Source organism: Oncorhynchus tshawytscha, linkage group LG32, assembly GCF_018296145.1.
Source record: "Oncorhynchus tshawytscha isolate Ot180627B linkage group LG32, Otsh_v2.0, whole genome shotgun sequence".
NCBI lineage: Eukaryota > Metazoa > Chordata > Actinopteri > Salmoniformes > Salmonidae > Oncorhynchus > Oncorhynchus tshawytscha.
The window spans coordinates 9,908,535-9,931,963 of NC_056460.1; the positions used below are offsets into that span (position 1 = coordinate 9,908,535).

General features: G+C 41.4%; 1 protein-coding gene across 2 annotated transcripts in view; it reads left to right on the forward strand.

Moving 5' to 3' along the window:
* Positions 1-23,429, forward strand: part of LOC112245641 (integrin alpha-X) — a 40,399-nt gene that overhangs the window by 16,314 nt on the left and 656 nt on the right. The window contains exons 9-28 of one of the 2 annotated variants that reach the window (XM_042310789.1): positions 210-345; positions 568-644; positions 892-1,015; positions 1,157-1,299; positions 1,555-1,695; positions 1,898-2,095; positions 2,218-2,348; positions 2,519-2,673; positions 3,255-3,421; positions 3,619-3,741; positions 3,896-3,966; positions 4,084-4,225; positions 12,944-13,042; positions 20,866-20,945; positions 21,142-21,219; positions 21,325-21,403; positions 21,647-21,754; positions 21,851-21,892; positions 22,013-22,138; positions 23,258-23,371. In XM_042310789.1, the coding sequence (XP_042166723.1) occupies positions 210-345; positions 568-644; positions 892-1,015; positions 1,157-1,299; positions 1,555-1,695; positions 1,898-2,095; positions 2,218-2,348; positions 2,519-2,673; positions 3,255-3,421; positions 3,619-3,741; positions 3,896-3,966; positions 4,084-4,225; positions 12,944-13,042; positions 20,866-20,945; positions 21,142-21,219; positions 21,325-21,403; positions 21,647-21,754; positions 21,851-21,892; positions 22,013-22,138; positions 23,258-23,371 (2,334 nt within the window). The remainder of the gene's footprint in view (positions 1-209; positions 346-567; positions 645-891; positions 1,016-1,156; positions 1,300-1,554; positions 1,696-1,897; positions 2,096-2,217; positions 2,349-2,518; positions 2,674-3,254; positions 3,422-3,618; positions 3,742-3,895; positions 3,967-4,083; positions 4,226-12,943; positions 13,043-20,865; positions 20,946-21,141; positions 21,220-21,324; positions 21,404-21,646; positions 21,755-21,850; positions 21,893-22,012; positions 22,139-23,257; positions 23,372-23,429) is intronic. The other variant, XM_042310790.1, reaches the window with a different exon arrangement.

Below are 23,429 nucleotides of genomic sequence, written 5' to 3' on the forward strand. Positions count from 1 at the left end.
TGGGCCAATTGTGCGTCGCCCTATGGGACTCCCAATCATGGCCGGTTGTTATAGTCTGGATTGGAACCAGGTTGTCTGCAGTGACGCCTCTAGCACTGAGATGCAGTGTCTTAGACCACTGTGATGTGGATGTTTAAATATCATTCATATTGAAAAGGAAATTAGACATCACTATAATTCCTGCCCTCAATTGATACATTTCTTGGCAGGTCAAGAACGTTGATTTGACGAAACTCAAGTCCCTGGCATCAGAGCCAAAAGAGAACAACACTTTCCTCATCCAGGACTACAACGAACTAAAAGGAATCCTAGACAACTTTCAAAAAAAGATCTTCAACATTGAAGGTACAACTCTGGATTCAGATAAACTCTTAGTACTACTTACTTATTTTCAGCAAAGTCCCTGTCAACTGAAAGTTGTTATTCACACAAAAAACACAAGTTGGCACTACTGGTCACTTCCTGAAAAATACTGGTATTTATTTCTGGTGATAACACCTTACTCAAAACAGTCCACAGTAGAAGTATCAATGTATCGCTACTAATATCAGTGTTTGTATGTTCTAGGTTCCAAGACTGCTCTGGCTGGAAACTTGACTAAAGAAATGTCTCAGAGTGGGTTCAGTGCTGTCTACGTTAACAAGGTGAGATACACAATAGTATGTCCAGTTTTATCATCTTAAATGTTAATTTGTAATATGTATAAATTGTTTTAAAATGTTAACTACAATGTACTACATTTGTACTACAAATCCTTGTAAATGCTTAAATACGCATTTATAAATGTAATGACCACCATGGCAACTAGTTTATAGACACAGTATATAGTTAATGAATGCTTATTAATAAAAATGTCATACAATATGACCCAATGTTTTATTTCCTCTACAGGACACCTTGGTTCTGGGCTCAGTGGGATCAAACAACTGGCGTGGATCTCTCTTTGAGACTGAGGGTCTGAGATCAGAGGAAAGGGAAATTCAGGACCCCACATTGGACAAAGATTCCTATATGGGTAATGGAACATTAAGCTCAAAAAAAGATATTGCTCAAATGTGAATTTGAACAAACACTATTTTCAAGGCTCTGTAGTTCAAATGTTTCAGTGAAGGGAGTGTAGTTACAATGGGCCTACATTTATTCATTTTTATTACAGGATACTCTGTAGCTGTTGGGAAGAAGAATGAGAACCTTCTATACTTTACCGGAGCACCAAGATCTGAACACATGGGACGGATCCTACTTTTTAACAAGGTTAACAACAACTGGACTGTGGCACAAAGCTTGCCTGGAGAACAGGTTGGTAACATTAGCTATTTCTGCAAGCAGTGTGGTATTTCAATCAAGTTATACAATAGGGACAGCGTGAAACTAGCTTTTGGGGTTACTTCAAAGGTTGAATAAATCCTCCGATAGTGAAGAGGAACACATGATGTCACTTTTTATGTTTACTTATGAGTTCCATTCAAAACCAAAGGACTTAAAACATTTCAAAACCATGTTTGTATGTATTTTTTGTATGCATTTTTGTAATGTAAGTTTTGATTTTCTCAGATGGGCTCCTACTTCGGTGCAGAGCTGAGTTCTGTGGACATAGACTCAGACGGCAACACAGACTTCCTCCTGGTCGGTGCACCAATGTTTCACCAACCTCCGAGAGAGGGCAGGATCTACGTCTACACACTGACTGATAAGGTGGGCTGAACTGTGAACCTCTGAACAACAGATTCAAATGCTGAATTTGTGGTTGAATATGTTCATCAGGGACAAAGTGATCTGGAAGCTGAAATATATTCATTTGGATATAAATGTCCATTAACTTCAATTATAATGCACAAAAAGACAGTGTAATATGGATTTATCTTCATGTGATCTCTCCTCACCCTTCCGTTATTAGCTGGAACTGAGGATGGAGATGAATGTTTCAGTGCCATCTCAGGGTAGATTCGGCTCCTCCATCTGCTCTCTCACAGACCTGAATGGAGATGGGCTGAAGGATGTAGCTGTGGGCGCTCCACTTGAGGACGATCACAGGGGGGCCGTGTACATCTACCTGGGTGAAAAGCTAAAGGGGATCCGCCCTGAATTCAGCCAGGTGAGGCAGACGAAGATGGAAATCATTCAAAACGGCCCTTCACGATCAAAGAAAACAGACATCCCTCCTGGGATATCAATATCAATGGCTTTTCATTAAATGTGTATGTCTTCTTACTGCAGCGCATCTCAGCTGTGATGATGAGATCTAAGCTCCAGTTCTTTGGCCAGACGATTGATGGGAAGATGGACCTGGGTGAGGATGGACTGACTGATATCGTAGTAGGAGCGCGTGGTGCAGTTGTTGTCTTGAGGTACGAGTCCAAAAAATGATAAGAAAAGACAGCTGGTTTAAACAGACAATTGTTTAACCAGTAAAAATATCTGCACTGAATGGGGGCTGCGCTCAATGAGATGTGGGCGGAGCTACCCAACATAGTACAATGTAGGCTAACATCCCAATTTTTATCTCGATCGCTCACAGGTCCAGACCGGTCCTCAGCGTCTCTGCTCATCTCCACTTCCATCCCGCAGAGATCAGCACTGATAACTTTGACTGTCTGGCAAAAGAGATCATTTCCCCCATGGTGACTTTAACAGCCTGCTTTAACATGGCAGAGGCAACAAAGAGTAAAGCTGGTAAGAACTCTCAGAACCTTTGGAACACTGATGGCTTTGTGCTTTCCAACAGAAATTAAGTCATCTGAGACCACATAATTGTGGCCTTGGTGGTCCAGGTCGGAGCCTCGGTGAATAGCTAAATCACTGACCACAATAAGTGTGTCTTGGTCTCTTCCCAGTCTGAAAACCAGTGGAGGGCTGTTGAGGGAGGTCAGACTGCCAGATGGTGAAGCGGCTCATAATAATGTCTGGAACAGAGTAAATGGAATGGCATCAAACACATAGAAACCACGTGTTTGATACCATTCCAGCCGTATTCCACTTCACAATAACAGCTCCAGCCATTTTACCAAAGGTGGAATCAAGCCCGTCCTCCCCACTTCCAAAGTTTGTCCACCACCCTGTGGTGAAATAGAAATGAAGTCCACAATTGTATCCTTGAAAGTTTGGGCCTTGGTCTGGATCTGGGTCACAAGAGATAAGGTCTTGACTCCATCTCTGCTTTCTAATGGTGTTCATCAGCAGACAACTTGACTCATGAGGTTCTGAACTTCTCTCCCCTGATAAGGAGGCCATTTCAGACTTGTGTACTTTTCCAGAGGTGCTGAGTGCAGGGATGAACGTCTCCTACCTGCTGGATGTGGATCCAGTGAGACAGAGGAGCCGAGCCTTTTACAGTGACACGAACAAAGGGGCCAGAAGACTTCTCTCCACAGTGGAGCTGAGAAAGGAGCGGACTTGCTTCAACCACTCAGTCTACATGACAGTATGATCAATGACAAACTGTAGCTATGCAATACAACAACTATAATGTCTCTCGTAAGGAGGGGATTTAATGAATAACATTAAGTTGTTAGGTTGTTGAATTCTTATTGTGTGTTGATTTTATTCAGTGATGAGAAGAATGAGGGTTTTTCAGGACTATGGATAGGGAAATTAATGGCACATTTTATTTTCTTCCAGCAATGCGTGATCGACACATTATCGCCCATAATCATCCAACTAGTTTTTTCTCAATCTGAAAGCCAACAAGAGGGTCTTACTGCCATTCTGAACACTGACAGTCCTACACAGGCTGTGGTCGAGGTACGAGGATACATTCTGGGTCTGACTAAAACCTGTTTACTTACAATGATCAACAGTTCTAGCAATGACTGTGGACTGAGTACTGTAATTTAGCCAAATACCTGTGAAAACAGGTCATCTAAACACATTCACAGTTGTCTTGAATTCTTCACAGGTGCCCTTTGAAAAGAACTGCAAAGAAAATGATACCTGTGTGGCAGAGCTTGAGGTGGACTTCAACTTTATGTAAGTATCTGATAAACAGAGGCAACATAAAGTAACTTGTTTGTAGCTGTAATAATTACTGACTGCTCAAGAAAAGCATGTTTTCTCTGACTGTATGTATTTTGTCTCTCTTATCAGCACATCAACTTTATTAGTGGTGGACCAGAGTTACTTCAACGTGACTATAAGACTGTCCAATCACGGGGATGACTCATACAACACCAGTCTAACTCTCCTCTACCCTCCTGGCCTCTCATTTTCCATTATGCATCTTCTGAAGGTAATACCGACACCCCTCCATCTATTGTGTAATTCATTCTGATGTTTTATTCTTGCTCTCATCTAAAACAGTGTTATTCAAACCTGGAGACCTAAAACATGTTCAGCCAATCAAGGGTTTGATGATTAGTTTAATCAGGGGTGTTCCTTCTGGGCTGGAACAAAAGCTTTCCTTGCTCATCTTGTGGGTCTGCAGAACCAGGATAGAAGACCGTTGATTTAAACATTAGTTTGCATCCCAACATTTAAATGTTCACTACATGTGATAATTATTCATAAAAGTTAGCAAAATATTAAAAGGTGCACTGTGCAGAAATCACTCCATTTCCTGGTTACTACAATTTGTAATAGCCTAATTTCAGTTTTTGACAAAAACAAGTACGTATAGTGTGGAGAATCATTGTACCATCTAAACAGCTGTGAAATATATTTTCCAAAACCAAACATATTGTATTTTTTGTTTGAAGCTGGTGTACGAAACCAAAATGCAACGGGGAGCACAGTGCTAGGTTCCTAACAAGCATTGTAAAAAGTAAAACAGACGACTAGAAAAAACACAAACCAAGTTTATTCACCCACTGGGTCATACAGCTGCAAAGACAAGGTATGATTACACAAGCATATATTTTTATAACCTCCTACTAGGCGGGGTCAACACCTTATACGTTTCTGTTGCTAGGCGGGAACTTAATTCGCTCCTCTCACCGATGTCGTCATGGCCCTGCCTGATGCTGGACCCTTCGTGGGCGTGGAAGTGTGTGTGATAGGACTGTAGTAAGAGGGTCTGTGGTGGGCCCCTTTTGGATCCCCTCCCAGACGTTTCTTCTCTCTTCATCAGTCCTCCCTAGTTCTGCAGCTGGCCTGAAGCTAGACTGTTGCCCTTTGCTTTTCTCTGTCGGAACATTGATCTTCAACAACATCTTTGAACAGAATCTTAACTTAATGCACTTCCCCTGGTCTCCCTCAGTAACTTTCCATACAACCAATACTAGTAATCAATACTCTACATGTATAGGAATTTGGTGTATGGAAAGTTACTGAGGGAGACAAGGGGAAGTGCATTAAGTTAATGGTAACATAAGTATATTTGAAGCTAGAATCCAACAGAAATAGCAGACATAGAACAGATCTACCCCTTCTCAGACTTGCTTTCAATGAGAATGACAGATCTATAACTCCCCTTTGTATGTGAATTTGGTCGGGTCGCCCAAAAACGTACACATTGCGATTTATGCGTAGTGCACCTACAGTGCCTTGCGAAAGTATTCGGCCCCCTTGAACTTTGCGACCTTTTGCCACATTTCAGGCTTCAAACATAAAGATATAAAACTGTATATTTTTGTGAAGAATCAACAACAAGTGGGACACAATCATGAAGTGGAACGACATTTATTGGATATTTCAAACTTTTTTAACAAATCAAAAACGGAAAAATTGGGCGTGCAAAATTATTCAGCCCCCTTAAGTTAATACTTTGTAGCGCCACCTTTTGCTGCGATTACAGCTGTAAGTCGCTTGGGGTATGTCTCTATCAGTTTTGCACATCGAGAGACTGAAAGTTTTTCCCATTCCTCCTTGCAAAACAGCTCGAGCTCAGTGAGGTTGGATGGAGAGCATTTGTGAACAGCAGTTTTCAGTTCTTTCCACAGATTCTCGATTGGATTCAGGTCTGGACTTTGACTTGGCCATTCTAACACCTGGATATGTTAATTTTTGAACCATTCCATTGTAGATTTTGCTTTATGTTTTGGATCATTGTCTTGTTGGAAGACAAATCTCCGTCCCAGTCTCAGGTCTTTTGCAGACTCCATCAGGTTTTCTTCCAGAATGGTCCTGTATTTGGCTCCATCCATCTTCCCATCAATTTTAACCATCTTCCCTGTCCCTGCTGAAGAAAAGCAGGCCCAAACCATGATGCTCAGGGTGATGTGCTGTGTTGCTTTTACGCCAAACATAACGTTTTGCATTGTTGCCAAAAAGTTCAATTTTCGTTTCATCTGACCAGAGCACCTTCTTCCACATGTTTGGTGTGTCTCCCAGGTGGCTTGTGGCAAACTTTAAACGACACTTTTTATGGATATCTTTAAGAAATGGCTTTCTTCTTGCCACTCTTCCATAAAGGCCAGATTTGTGCAATATACAACTGATTGTTGTCCTATGGACAGAGTCTCCCACCTCAGCTGTAGATCTCTGCAGTTCATCCAGAGTGATCATGGGCCTCTTGGCTGCATCTCTGATCAGTCTTCTCCTTGTATGAGCTGAAAGTTTAGAGGGACGGCCAGGTCTTGGTAGATTTGCAGTGGTCTGATACTCCTTCCATTTCAATATTATCGCTTGCACAGTGCTCCTTGGGATGTTTAAAGCTTGGGAAATCTTTTTGTATCCAAATCCGTCTTTAAACTTCTTCACAACAGTATCTCGGACCTGCCTGGTGTGTTCCTTGTTCTTCATGATGCTCTCTGCGCTTTTTTTGTAACAGTATTTTTATTGGAATTTCACAATTTTCACCCATATTAAGAGATACAACAACAGAGACAAAGCACACAGAACAAAAACAAGAAAAACAGCACCCACTTACACATATCTACGTGCATATATATACATACATACATACATACATACACACACATACATATACCCATGCATATACACACACACGCATACATACATGCACGCACACACACACATATACACACCCATACATACGTACACCATTTTCCTCTTCCCGCTCGGTGCTTCTCTCACCCCATCACCATCATTGCGTCTCTCAATACATACATTTTAAACAAACTTACAAACAGAAATTAAACAAAAAAGCTCAGTTTAAACCAAGAGGTTAGGTTCCACACATGGAACATACAGTGTAGTTCTGAAATACATAGATCCCCGCCATTCTAAGAGAATCCTTGCAGCATAATAGCTGATACCTCAGGTTCTAGGTAATTTAGATAAGGTTCCCATACTTTGTAGAACTAGTCTGTTTTAGAATGCAATGTACATGTCAGATATTCCAGAGGCACCCATTCAAATAGTATCTTATGCCAATCTTTAATAGAAGGAACCTTATCACTAATCCACTGTAAAAGGATGTTTTTCCTTGCTGCGAAGGTAAGGATGTTGTAAAGCCTCCTTTTACCGACAGAAGTAACATGCCTACTAAGGAGACCTAACAGTAAAGAAACTGGGTCCAATTCTAGATCAACCCCTAGGATCTTTTCAATTTCTTGCAGAACACCAGACCAGTATCTTTGTATTTTGGTACATGACCATAAACAATGTGTTAGGGTTCCTGTATCAGTTTTGCATTTAAGACACTGAGGGGAAGAGGAAGTGGGGCTAAAAGCATGTCTGCGATTTGGGGATATATGCAATCTGTGTATTATTCTTAATTGGATTGCTCTAGTACGGTTACATATAGATATTGTTTTTGCATATCTCCAAATGTCCTCCCACATCTCTTCGTCAATAGTAACAGACAATTCTTTCTCCCACACTTGTTTCACCCTCCGTGTGTTGACAGCAGAAAAGGACCTTAAAGTATCATAAAACAGACTTACAGACATTTTCATTTGTGGGAAAAAAAGCATTCTTTCAATGACAGACACATCAGGGTTACCAATTAAGGTGGTGCTCTTCAGAATATAATGTCTTACTTGTAGGAAGCGGAAAAAGTCCTGCTTTGGGAGTCGATATTTCTCAACCACCTGCTCAAATGACAACAAAATCTTATCAGCAAATAATTATTTTAGCCTGCGTATGCCCTTATTAAGCCATAAGTTAAAGCCAGCATCCAGCAATCCTGGACTGAAATCTGGGTTGTTAAGAATTGGGGTAAGAGCAGAGGTTAGTTTGGACCTTCCCAGGAAGCGTTGAACTGACCTCCATACTTTGAGTGTATTAAGTGTAACGGGATTATTGCAGTGGTCTTCTACAGACTTGAAACTTCTGAAAAATAAAAGATCCTTTAAGGGGTATTTTGAAAGAGAAGTCTCAATGTCTAACCAAATAGAGGAGTCATCATTTGTGATCCAGTCAGAAATATAACAAAGGTGGGCACACCATTGATAGAACCTGATATTGGGCAGGTCCAAGCCGCCCATAGAACTTGGCAGCTGCAATATTGCCATCTTAAGTCTTGGCTTGCGTTTACTCCATATAAAGGAACTTAGCCATCCATTTACATCCTTTATTACCTTATTGGAGAGTAATACTGGGATCATTTGGATTGGGTAAAGTAGTCTAGGTAAAATGTTCATTTTCAAGAGGGATATTCTACCCAACCAAGAAATCGGGAGAGAGTTCCAGCGATCCAGATCCTGTCTTATTGTATCAAACAAGGGAACAAAATTGGCTTTGTACATTAGCTGGAATTTAGGAGTTACAAATATACCCAGATACATGAAACCTGAGGGAGACCATTTAAAAGGGAAGGGGGGAGAAGTATTAGGTACAGAGTGTAGGCTACCAAGTGGCATAGCCTCTGACTTAGTAAGGTTAATCTTGTAGCCTGAGAATTCGCTGAATAATTCAATAATATTAATAAGAGATGTAATTGAAGTCTCGGGACTAGAGATGAATATCAGGACATCATCAGCATACAAGCTTATTTTATGGTGACCATCACCAATGAGCAGCCCCTGTATAGCAGGCGTTACCCTGATGGCCTCGGCTAGTGGTTCCATAACGAGTGCAAAGAGGAGGGGGGATAAAGGACAGCCCTGTCTGGTACCTCTGTGTATAGAGAAGCTATTTGACCGTAGCCCAATTGTAAGCACAGCAGCCTGAGGATCATCATATAAAACTTTCACCCATTTTATAAAGTTGTCCCCCAGACCAAATTTATTTAGAGCAAATAATAGGTAAGACCACTCCACATGATCCAATGCTTTCTCAGCATCTAGGGAGAGCACAAGACCATCCACAGCACTTTGTTGGTAGGCTTGAATTACATTAAGAAGCCGCCTGACGTTGTTGCATGACTTACGGCCCCTAATGAAGCCAGTTTGGTCTCCTTTCACAATTAGTGGCAGTGAGTCCTCTAATCTTGTGGCTAGAATTTTAGAAAGCAATTTTCTATCCACATTCAGAAGGGAAATTGGTCTGTATGAGGAACAAGACTCTGGACATTTTCCCTTTTGAGAATAAGTGAAATGTTGGCTTCTCTCAGCGTTTGAGGGAGTTGGTCATTTGAAAATGAGTGGTTAAACATATCACGCAATGGCTCAAGGATCAGGCCATGGAACTCTTTATAGAACTCACTACAAAACCCGTCTGGTCCTGGGGCCTTACCATTTTGCAGATTCTTAATTGCGAACATTATCTCTTCCTTGGTAATAGGGGCATTAAGGAGGGACCTCTGCTCTTCGGAGATAGTAGGGAGCTCAATCTTACAAAAGAAGTTCTCCATTAATTTGGGTGCATCCTTTGGCAGTTCTGAGGCATAAAGGTTTGTATAAAATTTCTTAAATGAGTCACTTATCAATTTATTTTCATATAAATGATTACCATCAGAATCAGTAATAGTAGCAATTGACTGAGAGTCAGCCCTCTTTTAGATAGGTATGCCAAGTACTTTCCTGGCTTATCGCCATGTTCATATAGCTTTTGCCTGACAAATCTCATTTTCTTTTCAGCGTCCTGTGTTAGGAGAGAGTCTAACGTTGATCTAATGACTGATATTTCCTTTAATAGGGCAGGAGTGGGCGTTTTAATGTAGTCCTTCTCTTTAGTTCCTAATTCACCCTCTAACATTTTTTGCTTTTCCCGCTTTTTCCATCTCTTAGTAGCTGTGTATGACATAATCAGACCCCTGGCATACGCTTTACAGGTCTCCCAAAGGAGCGAGGGGTTATCTGTTGATTGAGAGTTAATAGAGAAAAATGCTTTAAACTCTGTTATAAAATATGTGAATGTATGGTCTTTAAGAATGGTTGTGTTCAACCTCCAATGTCTTGACCGATTGAATGCCCCGTTGAGTTTTATGTCCAGGATCACCTCAGCATGATCAGATATGACTATGCTTCCTATCCTAGCAGATAAAACAGACTGCAAAGACATCTTGGGCATAAAAAAATAATCTATTCTAGTCTGACATCCATGAGGTGCAGAGAAAAAAGTGAACTCTCTGTTGGAGGGATGGAAAGCTCTCCAGACATCCGCATACCCCAGATCATCACAAATAACTTTAAGTGACTTAGCTTGAGGAGAGAGTGAAGCTATACCACTGGGAAACTTATCAATAAGGGGGTTCAACAAGCAGTTAAAATCTCCTCCAACCACTGCAGTGTCTGAGTTTAATTCTGAAAAGTCTAGAAATGCCTTATTGAGGAAATCAGGGGGTGAGCAGGGGGAAGTAAATATTCATTATGGAAATGTTCTGCCCTTGTAAAGTACCATTAATTATAACAAAGCGACCAAATTTATCTTTCACACAATTCAAGACCTTAAGTGTTAAGTTCTTTTTCACCAGAATTGCTACACCTCTACTTCTGGATGTAAATGATGAGAAAAACACTTGACCAAACCCTCCTTGTTGTAATTTCAGGTGCTCCTTATCATCCAAATGAGTTTCTTGCAACAGGGCAATATCAATATTTTCTTTTTCAAAAAAGACAGTACTTTCTTCCTTTTAATGGGGTTGTGGCTCCCTCTAATGTTCCACGTACATACACGCAGTCTGTTATCTGCAATTGTATCTTGACCATTCAATATCCAGAATGGATCCTACTGTAAATGTGGGGTGGTACCTTTTTCCATGTGTTGAACTCTCCTCTATCTCACTGAGCATAAACAAAAAATATGAACCCTGAACTCGAACTATACTAAACCCAAAAATTAAACATGTAAAAATCCAAAAGGGGGTTTTCCCACTAGCTAACATGCAGGGGATTTCAACTCTCCAATGTAGACTCTTAAGTCTGCATTGCCGCTCAATAGCCTCATCCTTCATATATATGGAAAAGAAAATCAATAGAAGAAGATTGAGGCTCTTCCACCTAAAACCAAGCCTGGGCACCAATATGGATTCACACATATCTCAGCCTGAGCTATAGCGGCTATTACTTTAGCAAGAAAAATAATAAAGATACGAATATTACTGAGCCGGAGTACGTGAGGACTCACACCACTGTTTCATGATCAGATTCAACCAAAAATAAACAAAGTTATTCAATGCTGTTGAGGTGCAGCTTAAAGTTATTTACCCGAGAGAGTCAATAAACGCAGCAGCCTCTTCAGGTGTGTAGAGCTTTTAGGTGATCCGTTGACCATAATCTTCAATGTGGCCGGGTACAACAGTGCGTAGTCCATCTTCATTCTCCTGAGTCGAGCCTTCGCCTCATCAAACGCTTTGCGTCTTTGTACAACCGCTGTGGAATAATCATTGAAGAATGAGACCTTTGGACCTTTATGTTGACTACCATCAGAGCCGATGTTTCTAGCCGCATCCATGACGCACTGCTTGTCGGTGAAGTTGTGGAACTTTATAACCACCGGCCGTGGGCGCTGATTGGGACCGGGTATCGGTGCTTGAGAGCGATGGGCTCTGTCCAGCTTCACACGACCAGCCTTAGTGTCCATTTGTAGGTAGCCAGGGATCCATTCCTCAAAGAATTTTACTGAACGTGTCCCTTCAGAATTTTCCGGGAGTCCCACAACACGAATATTGCATCTGCGTCCTCGATTATCCAAGTCGTCAATGTGCTCCGCCATTTCGCGCACCTGTTTCTCAAGTGCTTTTATCTTAGCGTCCATAGATGTAGTTGAAGTAACCACTGCAGCAATTCTCCCTTCCGCCTCAACAACACGTTTCACAACGCTCTGTATTTTAGCTGAATGGCCTGCTATTGCTTCCAAGACCGTTCTTATCTTAGCATCGATCACTTTAGTAATGTTATCAGTCATCTTTTGAATCATCAGGTCCATTGTGCCTGGATCCGCAATGGTGTTAGCTTCGCTAACGTTAGCTAGCTCCTCATGCACATCCACAGGGGTGGTGGTTTTGGTTCTTAGTAGTTCTATTGGGCATGTTGTCGGAGATTTTTGCGAAATAGTCGTCAAGACTCATTATATGGTAACTTATTTAGCCAATTCTACCACTTTTTCAAGCTAGGAGATTAATGTAAGAATATAAATTTACGAATGCCACGAGAGCTCGCTGAAACACCGTGTTCTCTCTACGGCGCCATTTTGTCCCCCCCTCTCTGCGCTTTTAACGGACCTCTGAGACTATCACAGTGCAGGTGCATTTATACGGAGACTTGATTACACACAGGTGGATTGTATTTATCATCATTAGTCATTTAGGTCAACATTGGATCATTCAGAGATCCTCACTGAACTTCTGGAGAGAGTTTGCTGCACTGAAAGTAAAGGGGCGGAATAATTTTGCACGCCCAATTTTTCAGTTTTTGATTTGTTAAAAAAAATTGAAATATCCAATAAATGTCGTTCCACTTCATGATTGTGTCCCACTTGTTGTTGATTCTTCACAAAAAAATAGTTTTATATCTTTATGTTTGAAGCCTGAAATGTGGCAAAAGGTCGCAAAGTTCAAGGGGGCCGAATACTTTCGCAAGGCACTGTATAAGTGTTGAATTGATTAGTTCTGTAAAGTGGTTCATTTTTAACATGCTTGCTTGTTTCTTTTAAACTATGTCAGGGACTTGGATGTACAAACCGGAATTATTTACACACTTGACGTATTGTCTGTATTCCATAGTCTACAAGGAGAACCGTGTTCAGCTGTGGTGGTCTGGAAGGTGAAATTGACAGAACTACATGCAGTGTCAGCATACCTGTCTACCGTAGTAAAACCACAGTGAGTGATTACTTAGATATACCAGTAAATAATCCTCAACTGTGAATAAACCGGTAATTCTTAAATGATAGATACAGAGCTAAAAGCAGTAACTCAATGTCAAATTGAGTGACAGCTTTGATGGGTGATACAGTGCGTTCAGAAAGTATTCTGACCCCTTGACTTGTGTTACAGCCTGAATTTAAAACAGATTACATTGGTTTTTAATTTCTTTTACATTTTTAAAATCACTGGCATACACACAATACCCCATAATGTCAAAGTGGAATTATGATTGAAATTTTTACAAATTAAAAATGAAAAGCTAAAAATGTCCAGACTCAAAATGTTTAACCCCTTTGTTATGGCAAGCCTAATAAATAAGTTCAGAAATAAAAATGAGTCTTAATAAGTCACATAAATTGCATGGACTCACTATGTGCAATAATGAGTAGAGAGTAGAGCATTACTTTATTCATCTCAACTTGGGAAATTGTTTTATCACAGCATGCATCAATGACTTAAAATGACAGGACATGCAACAATGACCAACATGATAAAAACCAAACATTAAGACGAAAAGGCACATACACCATAGTATCCCTAAAATAATCTGATTCAAGTGCTGTTTTCTTATCCTACTTTGGGAAAGAAATAAAACAAGCAACAACATTTTCCAATAGGAAGACCTCATAACAGTTCATCAAGTACTCATTAAAAAGCTTCATGGCTGTCGGTAAAAATGACCATCTAAACCTCTCTATGGAACATCTGTGCAGGCTTAACCTGCTACTGAAGCTGCTCCTGTGCTGCATTAGAGCCCCGGTGGAGTGGGTGTGTGTGTGTGTGTGTCATTGTCCATGATCACATGCAGCTTTTTTATGAACATGTCTTGCATTGATTCCAGACTGCTGCCAATTGTAGCACTCTTTCTTAATGATTTTGTCAAGCTTGCATAGAAATTCCCTTTCCAGCACACAATGGCATAGGTCGCTACACTCGCCACGACATTGCTATGGAACAGACGAAGCATTTTGTCACTTTAAAAAGATCAAAGCTTCCTTAAGTGCATTTTGGATTGGGCTTTTGAAGCCACGGAGAATCCTCCTTCCAGTTCAGTTTGTTGTCGACTGTTACACCTAAGTACATATAAGTGTCAACAGTGGCAATCTCTTCACCAGTGGCTCAGTTCATTGTCGTGTGAGAAGTCATGTGTAAATGGTAAACACAAAAGGTGACAGGAGAGTCCCCTGCGGCACACCCATGTTTGTACACATCCAATCTGATACTGCCTGGTTCAGTCTGACGAACTGTGGTCTTATTGGTCAGGTAGTTCACAATCCATTTGATTGTGTGTGGGTTTACGTGAATGTCATTTTGGGGAAAAATGTGGGGTTGTATGGTATTGAAAGCACTGGAGAAGTCAAAGAACACTTCTCACAACACAGCCAGGCTTCTCCAGGTGCTCATATACTCTGGAGGAGACAGAGCAGACCAATCTTCAACACCAGATTTTGGGTGGTAGGCAAACTGCAAAGGATCCAGATAGGCTGCTACCTCGACTCCTAATAAGGGTATTAAAACCTGCTAAAAGGTTTTCATGACTTGTGATGTCAAAGCCACTGGTCTAAAGTCTTTCAGTGCAGTCCCTCCTGGTTTCTTTGAGATGGGAACTATGCAGGATGCTTGAAAGCCATTTGGTTAGCACACACCTCCAGTACTCTGGCGTCAACTCCATCAGGCCCTGCTGACTTACTGGCATGGATCCTCTTCAGCTGCCTCACTTGTTTCTTCGAGATGCTCATGGGCTCAGTGCTTCCCAGATCAGAGTCCAGCACCGCCCCCACTCTGTTAACCGGTTACAGCAACAGCGGACTTCTTCCTACCATACTAGATATCCTGCAGCTTGCGTTCTAACGTCAGTATGTATTCATATTTTGCTTGGCACAATATTGTCAGTAGAGAAGTTAACATAGTCCGTTATGCATTCAGAGACTCTTAAGATCCTCCTCCCAGTCGTCTACAAATAGATTCCAATCTATACCTTCAAAGCAGCTCTGTAGCGCCTCTCCAGTTTCAGGTGTCCATTCGTGAATCGCCGCTTGAGTGACATGTTACCTCTGGACCAGTGGGCGGTACTTTGGTAGCAGCTGGACGAGGTGGTTAGATTGTCCAGTGGAGGCAGAGCAGTCTAGCAGTAGGCATCTTTCACATTGGTGTAGAGAATGTCAATGGTCTTGTCCAGACGAGTTTGAACTTTAACATACTGTTAAGGTAGGAAGTGTTGCGGACAGCAAACGGTGGTTGAAATCTCCAGAGATAACCGAGTAGGGTGATCGATTGAGTAGGTAATGTGGTGACTTCGTGGATAGTGTCTGTGGCCAGTTTAAATCTTGCAGACAGCAGGATGGAGACAATCACTATCACGCTAGGGAACTCTTGGTAAATAGTAGGGTCAGCAGCCCACTGCTAACACCTCCACATGAGGGGAACAGATCATCTTCACTGTGACGCCATTGATTGTTCACATACAGGCAGACGCCTCTCCCCTACTTGACCCCAAAACTTCTGAGCTCCTGTCAGCTCTGATGATTGTGAAACCAACCACTACATGAGAATCAGGTATGACCTCCATTAGCAAAGTTTCCGTGCACCATACCAGACTTGTTTGCTGATGTAATCTCATATACGAAGTTGTTGCCGATAGTACCTCCGTCTTGATTACAAGCGAGCGGACATTTCCCATGATAAAGGATGGGAGATTGAGTTTATTTCCTCTCTTGTTTTGTAATCATAAGCCTCCCCTGCTTCCCCTTTTCCTTGGTTGCATCTCAGGGGGCAGCTCTAGCTGTAGTGGGCCAACTTCACTTGGCTGTAGGGCATGAGGTTCATCCTGGCTGTACGTTACCAAGGTCTCTGCACTATCAGAGTGTTTGGTGCACTCCACAGTATCTAAACTCAGTGCGGCTAGTAGTAGAATAAACAAATACTTAATCTTCTTAGTGCCATCAGTACAACCACACAAAAAAAAGCAAGACAAAAGAATTTGCTCACTACAACAGGGTTAGGAGCCTCGGACGCTATTGTTTAACATGAATTTTGAATGACTACCTCGTCTCTGAACCTCACACACAAAATTATCTGTAAGGTCCCTCAGTCGAGCAGTGAATTTTAAACACAGATCCAACCACAAAGACCAGGGAGGTTTTCTAATGCCTCACAAAGAAGTGCCCCCATTGGTAAATGGGTAAAAATACATTGAATATCCCTTTGAGCATGGTGAAGTTATTCATTACACTTTGGATGGTGTATCAATATACCCAGTCACTACAAAGATACAGGCGTCCTTCCTAACTCAGTTGCCAGAGAGGAAGGAAACCGGTCAGGGACTTCACCATGAGGCCAATGGTGACTTTTAAAATAGAGTTTAATGACTGTGATAGGAGAAAACTGAGGAATGTAGAATGCGCCGGAGAGGGTGGCTGATGTTTTATGTGCTCCTAACCAACTATGCTATTCAGAGTTTTTTTGCGTTTGTAACTTTATTTTTATTTATTTTGTACATAATGTTACTGCTCAAGACCGAAAATAACTTCTGGACATCAGAACAGTGATTACACACCACAAACTAGAAGAAGCTTTTTCCTTTAACGAGTCCGACGTGAAGGATATAGTACTTTCCCGGGAACAGGCCCAAATCCCTGTCATTTGCGTGAAGAAGAGACAGAGAAAAAGGGGGCCTCCGGGTCAGGCTGCCTTCGGAGAATTCGTAGGCGAGCGACTAAACCCCCACTGAGATCCGTTCTATTGGCCAAAGTGCAATCATTGGAAAATAAAATAGATGACCTACAAGCAAGATTAAACTACCAACGGGACATTACAAACTAATATCTTACGTTTCCCTGAGTTGTGGTTGAATGACGACATGAATAACATACAGCTGGTGGGTATACATTGTCATCAGGATAGAACAGCAGCCTGTGGTAAGACAAGGGGTGTTGGTGTATGTATATTTGTAAACAACAGCTGGTGCACGATATCTAAGGAAGTCTCGAAGTCTCATGATAAGCTGTAGACCACACTATTTACCTAGAGATTGTATTTTTCGTAGCTGTCTACATACCACCACAGACCGATGCTGGCACTAAGACCACACTCAATGAGCTATATACCATCTTAAGCAAACAGGAAAACGCTCATCCTAAGGTGGCGCACTTAGTGGCAGGGGACTTTAATGCAGGGAAACTTAATTTCTACCAGCATGTTAAATGTGCAACCAGAGGGGGGACTCCTCTAGAGCACTTTTATGCCACACACTGAGACTCATACAAAGCTCTCCCTCGCACTCCATTTGGAAAATCTGACCATAATTACAACAAAAAATTAAAGCAAGAAGCACCAGGGACTCAGTCAATAAAAAAAGTGGTCAGATGAAGCAGATGCAAAGGTACAGGACTGTTTTGCTAGCAGACTGGAATATGTTCCGAGATTCTTCCGATGGCATCGAGTACACCACAGTCACTGGCTTCATCAATAAGTTCATCGATGACATCACCCCCTCATTGATTGTACGTACTGTGGCAAAGAAGGGGGTCGAGTGATAAATGGCAGATATGTGAGAGCAGAACTAATAAACAGGCTCTGCCCGATCACTAAAATGGCCACCCCTGTCAGAACTACAGACCACAAAATGGCCGACCGCCAAAACTACAAGTCCCAGAAGCAAGGGGAACCCTCAGAAGGTGGAGCCGACCCACAGATAAAGGGTCAAGAAAAACCAGGAAGAGGGAGAGAGAGTGCTGGAAGGATCTATGAACAATAGAGAAAGAGACAATAGAGATTGGCTGGATTTACCGTGTATGAGCTGGATTGTTTTGGACTTACTTGTTGGCGTTTGGACCTGGACCTACCGAGAACCCGATTCGTGTACCAAACCCTGCTATCCTTGACCTTGCCTACGGCCTGGGTGGACCAGGATGGAGAAACAAACACACAGGTACTGTCCTGTTCGAAAGAACTCTCATTCTTGGGTGATTTGGTGACAGTTTACTACTTAATTTGTGACAAATGCTCCTAACCTTGAAGAGGTTTGTCACAGTACATACCCCAACAAGAAACCATGGATTACAGGCAACATCTGCACTGAGCTAAAGGGTAGAACTGCAGCTTTCAAGGAGCGATACTGTAACCCGGAAGCTTAAGAAATCCCGCTATGCCCTCCGACGAACCATCAAACAGGAAAAGCGTCAAAACAGAACTAAGATCGAATAGTACTACACCGGCTCTGACACCCGGCAGATGTGGCAGGGCTTACAAACTATTAGTCTAAGAAGGGAAGCACAGCCGAGAGCAGCCCAGTGATACGAGCCTACCAGACGAGCTAAATTACTTCTATGATCGCTTCGAGGCATGTAACACTGAAACATGCATATGAGCGCATCTGCTGTTCTGGACGACTGTGTGATCACGCTCTCCGCAGCAGATGTGAGTAAGACCTTTAAACCAACATGTTTCAAGCAGACCACCATAGTGTTCTTAGGCACAGGGTGTAAGGTAACCTGCCTAAATGACTGACCTGAAGCACTAACGTCTGTAGCCATGAAGTGCTTTGAAAGGCTGGTCATGGCTCACATCAACACCATTATCCCAGAAACCCTAGACCCACTCCAATTTGCATACCGCCCCAACAGATCCACAGATGCAATCTCTATTGCACTCCACACTGCCCTTTCCCACCTGGACAATGTGAGAATGCTATTCATTGAACGCTGAGCTGTAGTCAACACCATAGTGCCCTCAAAGCTCATCACGAAGCTAAGGACCCTGGGACTAAACACCTCCCTCTGCAACTTAATCCTGGACTTCCTGACGGGCCACTCTTAGGTGGTAAGGGCAGGTAACATCTGCCATGCTGATCCTCAACACCGGGCCCCTCAGGGGTGCGAGCTCAGTCCCCTCCTGTAATCCTTGTTCACTCATAACTGCACGGTCAGGCACGACTCCAACACCATCATTAAGTTTGCCAATGACAACAGTGATAGGCCTGATCACCAACAATGACGAGACAGCTTATAGTGAGGAGGTCAGAGACCTGGCGGTGTGGTGCCAGGACAACAACCTCTCCCTCAACTTGATCAAAAGAAAGGAGATGAAAGCGGACTAAAGGAAAAAGGTGGACAGATCACACCCCCATTCTCATTGATGGGGCTGTAGTGGAGCAGGTTGAGAGCGTCAAGTTCCTTGGTGTCCACATCAACAAACTAACATGTTCCAAGCACATCAAGACAGTCGTGAAGAGGGCACGACCAAACCAATTCCCCCTCAGGAGACTGAAAAGATTTGGCATGGGTCCTTAGATCCTCAAACGTTTCTAAAGCTGCACCATCGAAAGCATCCTGACTGGTTGCATCACTGCCTGGTATGGCAACTGTTCGGCCTCCAACCGCAAAGCACTACAGAGGGTAGTGCGTACGGCCCAGTGCATCACTGGGGCCAAGCTTCCTGCCATCCAGGACCTCTATACCAGACGGTGTCAGATGAAGGCCCTAAAAATGGTCAAAGACTCCAGCCACCCTAGTCATAGACTGTTCTCTCTGCTACCGCACAGCAAGCTGTACCTGAGTGCCAAGTCTAGGTCCAATAGGCTTCTAAACAGCTTCTACCCCCAAGCCATAAGACTCCTGAACATCTAATCAAAATGCTACCTAGACTATTTGCATCCCCCCACCCCTCTTTGACACTGCTGCTACTCTGTTATTATCTATGCATAGTCACTTTAATAACTAACATGTACATATAACCTCGACTAACCTGTACCATGTATACAGCCTCCCCATTGTTATTTTACTGATGCTCTTTATTTGTTACTTTTATTTAATTTTTTAAAACTGCATTGTTGGTTAAGGGCTTGTAAGTAAGCATGTCACTGTAAGGTCTACACCTGCTGAATTCGGCGCATGTGACAAATAAACATTTGATTTGAAGGAGGAAGCCTGTACATCATACAAATATTCCAAAACATGCATCCTGCTTGCATAAAGACACTAAAGTAATACTGCAAAAACTGTGGCAAAGAGATTCACTTTTTATCCTGAATACCAAGTGCTAATCCAATACAACACATTACTAAGTACCACTCTCCATATTTTCAAGCATAGTGGTGACTGCATCATGTTATGGGTATATTTGTAAATATAGGGGAGTAGGGGAGTTTCAGGATAAAAAAATAATAAACAGAATGGAGCTAAGCACAGGCAAAATCCTATATCCATTGTCTGCTTTCCACCAGACACTGATGAATTCCCCTGTCAGCAGGACAATAACCTAAAACACAAGGCCAAATCTACACTGGAGTTGCTTACCAAGAAGAGTGAATGTTCCGGAGTGAGTTACCGTTTTCACTTAAATCTACGTGAAAATCTATGGCAAGACCTGAAAGTGGTCAACAATCAATTTGACAGAGCTTGAAGAATAAAAAAAAATACAAATGGGCAAATGTTGCACAATCTAGGAAAGCGCTTCGACTTACCCAGAAAGACTCACCGAAGTAGTCTCTGCTAAAGGTGCTTTAACAAACTATTGACTCAAGGGTATGGAAATGAGTGCTTTCATTTTCATTAAATTTACAAAAATAATAAAAACAAGTTTTTACTATGTCATTATGGGGTATTGTATGTAGATGGGTGAGGTTTTTTGATTTAATCCATTTTGAATTCAAGCTGTAACAAAATGTGGAATAAGTCAACAGGTATGAATACTTTCTGAGGGCATGACTTCCACTCCCACAGTTAAGATCAATTTCAAATCAAGTCTGACTTCGTCAACGATGACATTTTCCTTCTCAGGCAGTGTTCACCAGTAAATTCCATATTTTGAATACATACGACTGGAACGACACAATGGAGATGACCGTCATCGGCCTGAGGTAGAAAATCTGCTTCCACAATGTGAATGAGAGAATCAGTCCAAGAAAATCCAATTTCCCCAGTCAAAGTATTGAACATACATTGATTTAAACTGTGTTTATACAACCCCAATACCTTCTACTCAATTAGCTGAAGGACTTTGTAGCATTCCATTTATGTACACAAAACATGCATTTGCCTTTGCTTTATTTACAGTGACAATGGAAACTCAACCAATAGTTCCCTTACCAGGACCATCCCTGTTCAATTTGCAGTTGACCTGGTAGCAAAAGCGTAAGTCTTCACAAGACTATACTTGACATTTTGTTTGAGAATGACTCCATCAAGTTAATTGAATAAAATCAAGGTGACTTATATATCTTGTTGTTGTTGTTGAAGCCTTCCCCAAGACTCCACCACTTACATGAACTTTACTCTGGAGGACACATCACCTAAAAGACTGGTGAATGTATATGAGGTAAACAATCAACTGCTATTGCTGTGACTGACATTAAAAAGTGTGATTCACACAATGTGGGGGTAATGTGCGCAATCTTATTATGCTCCAAAAACAAACCATTTTAATGTCTGTCACTCTAACCTTGCTCTTTTGGGAGTTAAGGTCTATGTTTTGTTACAAATTCTGTGACAAATGCCTTTGTATGAAATCTCTATACAAATGTTAGTATGGGTGAGTGATTAAATGTCCCACTGTTTACAGGTGCAGAACTTGGGATTTAAGTCTGTACCAATCACAGTCACCTTCACTTTCCCAACTAAGCTTGAGCACAAATTTGAAATGAAGGACTTCCAAATATCTGTCTTACAGGTAAATTGTTCACATTGCTTACAAAAATGCTGACATTTTACTGACACCATTTATTTCAATAGGAAACAGCCTAATACAAGTTTATTTTCTTTTAAGAACCATACTCAATGTGGAAAGATTATTAATTCAACAACAGAGGTGAGTATTCCAATATGCCACTCACTCTTGACATTGTTGGTAACCTATCCAATCAGGTTACAACTCAGTATAGAAATCATGTTACTGAAACACACATTTTGCTTCTGACTGTGTTTACAGTACTGCTCTCCAGAAAAATACTGCAAGTCCATCGAGTGTGAAAGTTTCCTTTTGGAGAAGTTTTTGACAGTTACATTTGTGCTGTCTGGAAATGTTTCCTTCAAGGACCTCGATCAACATGCAAGGGTCTGTATTAAGCCAACTTGAACAAATTATGGTCCAGAGTAACAACATGCTAATAATTAATGAGACTTTGGGACAGCAAAAATCCCTCTTTAAATCTTTGTCATGCTTATTATTCAATAGCACACTACACCATTTAAGCTAGAAACGCCATTCAAACTTTAAAACCTGCAGAGTGGTCAGGACCAGTGTGCTTACATACAACTTATTATACTTTTATATTAGTATATATTAAGTATATATTATACTTTTTAAAGTATTCATCTTTTTGTCCTCCATCCACTTCCATGGGATTTCTTCAACATTCAAAAGGTTCCATTGTTACAGACTCCCATAAATGTCAACATTCTATTATACAATTAGACATTAGACATTAAGATGTCTTAACAACCGCATCAACTTCATTAAGTTGACTTCCCACTGTTGAATACACAATGCAAGAGATGTGGCAAGTAGCCTTGTCGTTTTTTAACTTTTGTAGGCTTTTTGAAATGGTCTTCAATTGGCAAAATCGTAGCACAAGTTATCGCAATAGCGTCATAAAAGGCATCTGATTTCATGATAAACTTGAGACCAGGAACACAGAAGTATGACATAGGAACGCATCACTTGCCTGGCTTATTAACTGACAAATAAGCTACTTTCCCAACAACTTAGAGGGTATGACATCTTGGTCTATTTCTCTGCCTTTTAATTCTAAAATCAGAACAGAAATATCTTCTACCCATCAAATGATGCAGCTTTGTTAGTTACTGCATTGACAAAATTTTCTGTCAACTTTGACAAACTGAAAATCTGACCACTTTCCAAGCTTTTTATACCACAACTTAGACATAACATATGGGTCTACTTCTCCGCTATTCATATCTGAAATCAGACAGCTGTTCTAGTAACCACAACTACTTTGTCTGAACTTTTAAATTTTTTTTAAACATCTGCAGTTTTGACCACTTTCCCAACAAGTTAAGACAAAAACTTAGAGCTTTGCATAACTTCTCTGCTATTTAAATCTGAAGTCAGAACACTTCTACTACCACAAAATATTTTAAGAACTGAAGCAAGTAACATCCTATTTAATGTAAAATTACCACCTAGTTCTACTAACAATCTCGCACTCTACAGAACTTGTCATTGCCAAAGAAATTCACTGGGGATAGAGAAACAGTCCATTTCATCAGTTTTGTCAAACTCAGCTATGACAAAAAACGATATGTCCAGACAGCGAGTGACCCAAGGGTAAGTTTCCTGTTAAAAAAAAAACTTTCAACAAAGATATAAATATTTATTGAGCAAA